Consider the following 2,009-nt stretch of genomic DNA (forward strand, 5'->3'; position numbering starts at 1 on the left):
TCCGCTCCTCCAGTCCAAGCCCATTGCCTTCTTCCTCAACCCACCTCTCTCTTTCACACACGCCTCTCCCTCCTCCTCTCTCTTTCTTTCTCTGTGAGGCAGCCATTTCCGCTTCCTGTCGTGGGGGCTTGCAGCGGAAGGAGGGAGAGAAAAGGGGGCTGCTGCTACTGCTGCTGCTGTTTCGGTGCGGCGGAGATGTCTGAGGTGTCGGTGATAAACCAGGCGGAGGTGGAGGACGCCGGCCAGCTGGACCTGCCGCCGGGCTTCCGCTTCCACCCCACCGACGAGGAGATCATCACGCACTACCTCACCCACAAGGCCCTCGACCACCGCTACACCTCCGGCGTCATCGGCGAGGTCGACCTCAACAAGTGCGAGCCGTGGCACCTCCCAGGTTAGTACTACTACTCCTATCTAGGCATCATCCATCACGGCTAAAGCCCGCGCCTTTTTCTTCCTTCCTCTTCTTGGGGACCATGGCGCCTAATTGAAAGTTCGCGTTTTGATTCCTGCAGGCAGGGCCAAGATGGGGGAGAAGGAGTGGTACTTCTTCTGCCACAAGGATCGCAAGTACCCGACGGGGACCCGGACCAACCGCGCCACGGAGACCGGCTACTGGAAGGCCACCGGCAAGGACAAGGAGATCTTCAGGGGCCGCGGCATCCTCGTCGGCATGAAGAAGACCCTCGTCTTCTACCGCGGCCGCGCCCCCCGCGGGGAGAAGACCGGCTGGGTCATGCACGAGTTCCGCCTCGAGGGCAAGCTGCCCCACCCGCTCCCGCGCTCCGCCAAGGTCCGGCGGGCCCCGTCCCGTCGCGCCTCCCTTCATCTCCCTCGTCGGTGAGCTGAAAAATCCCCTTCTTTTCCTGACGCGGTCTCGTTTGTTGCGTGCAGGACGAGTGGGCCGTGTGCAAGGTGTTCAACAAGGAGCTGGCGGCGCGGGCGGAGCCAATGGCGGCCGGCGCGGAGCTCGAGCGCATCGGCTCGTTGGGCTTCATCAGCGAGCTCCTCGACAACGCCGAGCTGCCGCCCCTCATGGACCCTTCCTTCGGCGGCGAGGTGGACGAGATGGTCGACTTCAAGGGCGCGTCCACGTCCGCCCACGCCGCTGCGCCGGGCGCGAGCTACCTGCCGGTCAAGATGGAGGAGCACCCGCCGCTGCAGTACCACAACCACCTGCAGCAGCAGGCGCCGCCGATGTTCTACTCCAGCCAGTACTTCTCGCTGCCGGCGGTGAACTCCGGCGACCTGACCCCGGCGATCCGGAGGTACTGCAAGGCGGAGCAGGTGGCCTCCGGGCAGACGACGTCGGTGCTCAGCCCGTCCCGCGAGACCGGGCTCAGCACCGACCCCAACGCCGGCGGCGGCTGCGCGGAGATCTCGTCGGCGGCGACGCCGTCGTCGCACCAGTTCCCGCACGACCTCGACGACCCGCTCCTGCACGTCGCCGACTTCTGGAAGTACTGAAGCCTGGACGGGCGATCGAGGGCCGGGACCGCCCACCCGCCCCGATCACATGGTTTGGTTGATTAATTGCTTTGATTTGATTGATTACCTTGGTCTCTCCTCGCTCGGGGTTGGTGACAGTCCGCTGACGCGAAGCCGATCGTCACCGCCCCCGCCAAGTCCGGCCGCTCCTGACCTCGGGTCTGATTAGATTATTATCCGTCCAGACCGCCAGGGGATTAGGACCTCCTTGTTAATTAATTCCCCCCATCCTAGGTTCCTTGTCTTGATCTATGTACATAGTACCACTCCTACGGCTCTGATTGTGTCATTAGGGGGGTAGCAGCAATGATTATTGATAGGATTAATGAATGGGTGTAGATTAGGGGGCCCTGCACCTGCACCTGCAAGTGCAGTGCAGGGGGTGATTTACGAATTGATTAGTTAATTTGGGCGCTTGATGAGCCAGCTAGCACTAGCTTTATATGTACATGTACCGCCATTAATTGCTGCTTGAGCTCGACATGCCATTATGTGAAAATTGATGCTTCAGTTAACCTCTC

General features: G+C 61.5%; 1 protein-coding gene across 1 annotated transcript; it reads left to right on the forward strand.

Moving 5' to 3' along the window:
• Window positions 1-2,009, forward strand: LOC120652508 (NAC domain-containing protein 92-like). Its single transcript, XM_039930362.1, has 3 exons — window positions 1-394; window positions 516-793; window positions 895-2,009. Exons 1-3 carry the CDS (start codon window positions 196-198, stop codon window positions 1,465-1,467), a joined length of 1,050 nt encoding a protein of 349 aa, XP_039786296.1. The 5' UTR covers window positions 1-195; the 3' UTR covers window positions 1,468-2,009.

The sequence above is a fragment of the Panicum virgatum genome, chromosome 9K (genome assembly GCF_016808335.1).
Source record: "Panicum virgatum strain AP13 chromosome 9K, P.virgatum_v5, whole genome shotgun sequence".
Classification (NCBI taxonomy): domain Eukaryota; kingdom Viridiplantae; phylum Streptophyta; class Magnoliopsida; order Poales; family Poaceae; genus Panicum; species Panicum virgatum.

What these genes read in the sequence shown, in the direction of transcription:
- LOC120652508 (XM_039930362.1), top strand. Translation starts at nt 196, where the DNA reads ATGTCTGAGGTGTCGGTGATAAACCAGGCGGAGGTGGAGGACGCCGGC. An exon ending in CGAGCCGTGGCACCTCCCAG is followed by an intron (nt 395 to 515) that starts GTTAGTACTACT and finishes TGATTCCTGCAG; the next exon opens with GCAGGGCCAAGATGGGGGAG. An exon ending in CGCTCCCGCGCTCCGCCAAG is followed by an intron (nt 794 to 894) that starts GTCCGGCGGGCC and finishes TGTTGCGTGCAG; the next exon opens with GACGAGTGGGCCGTGTGCAA.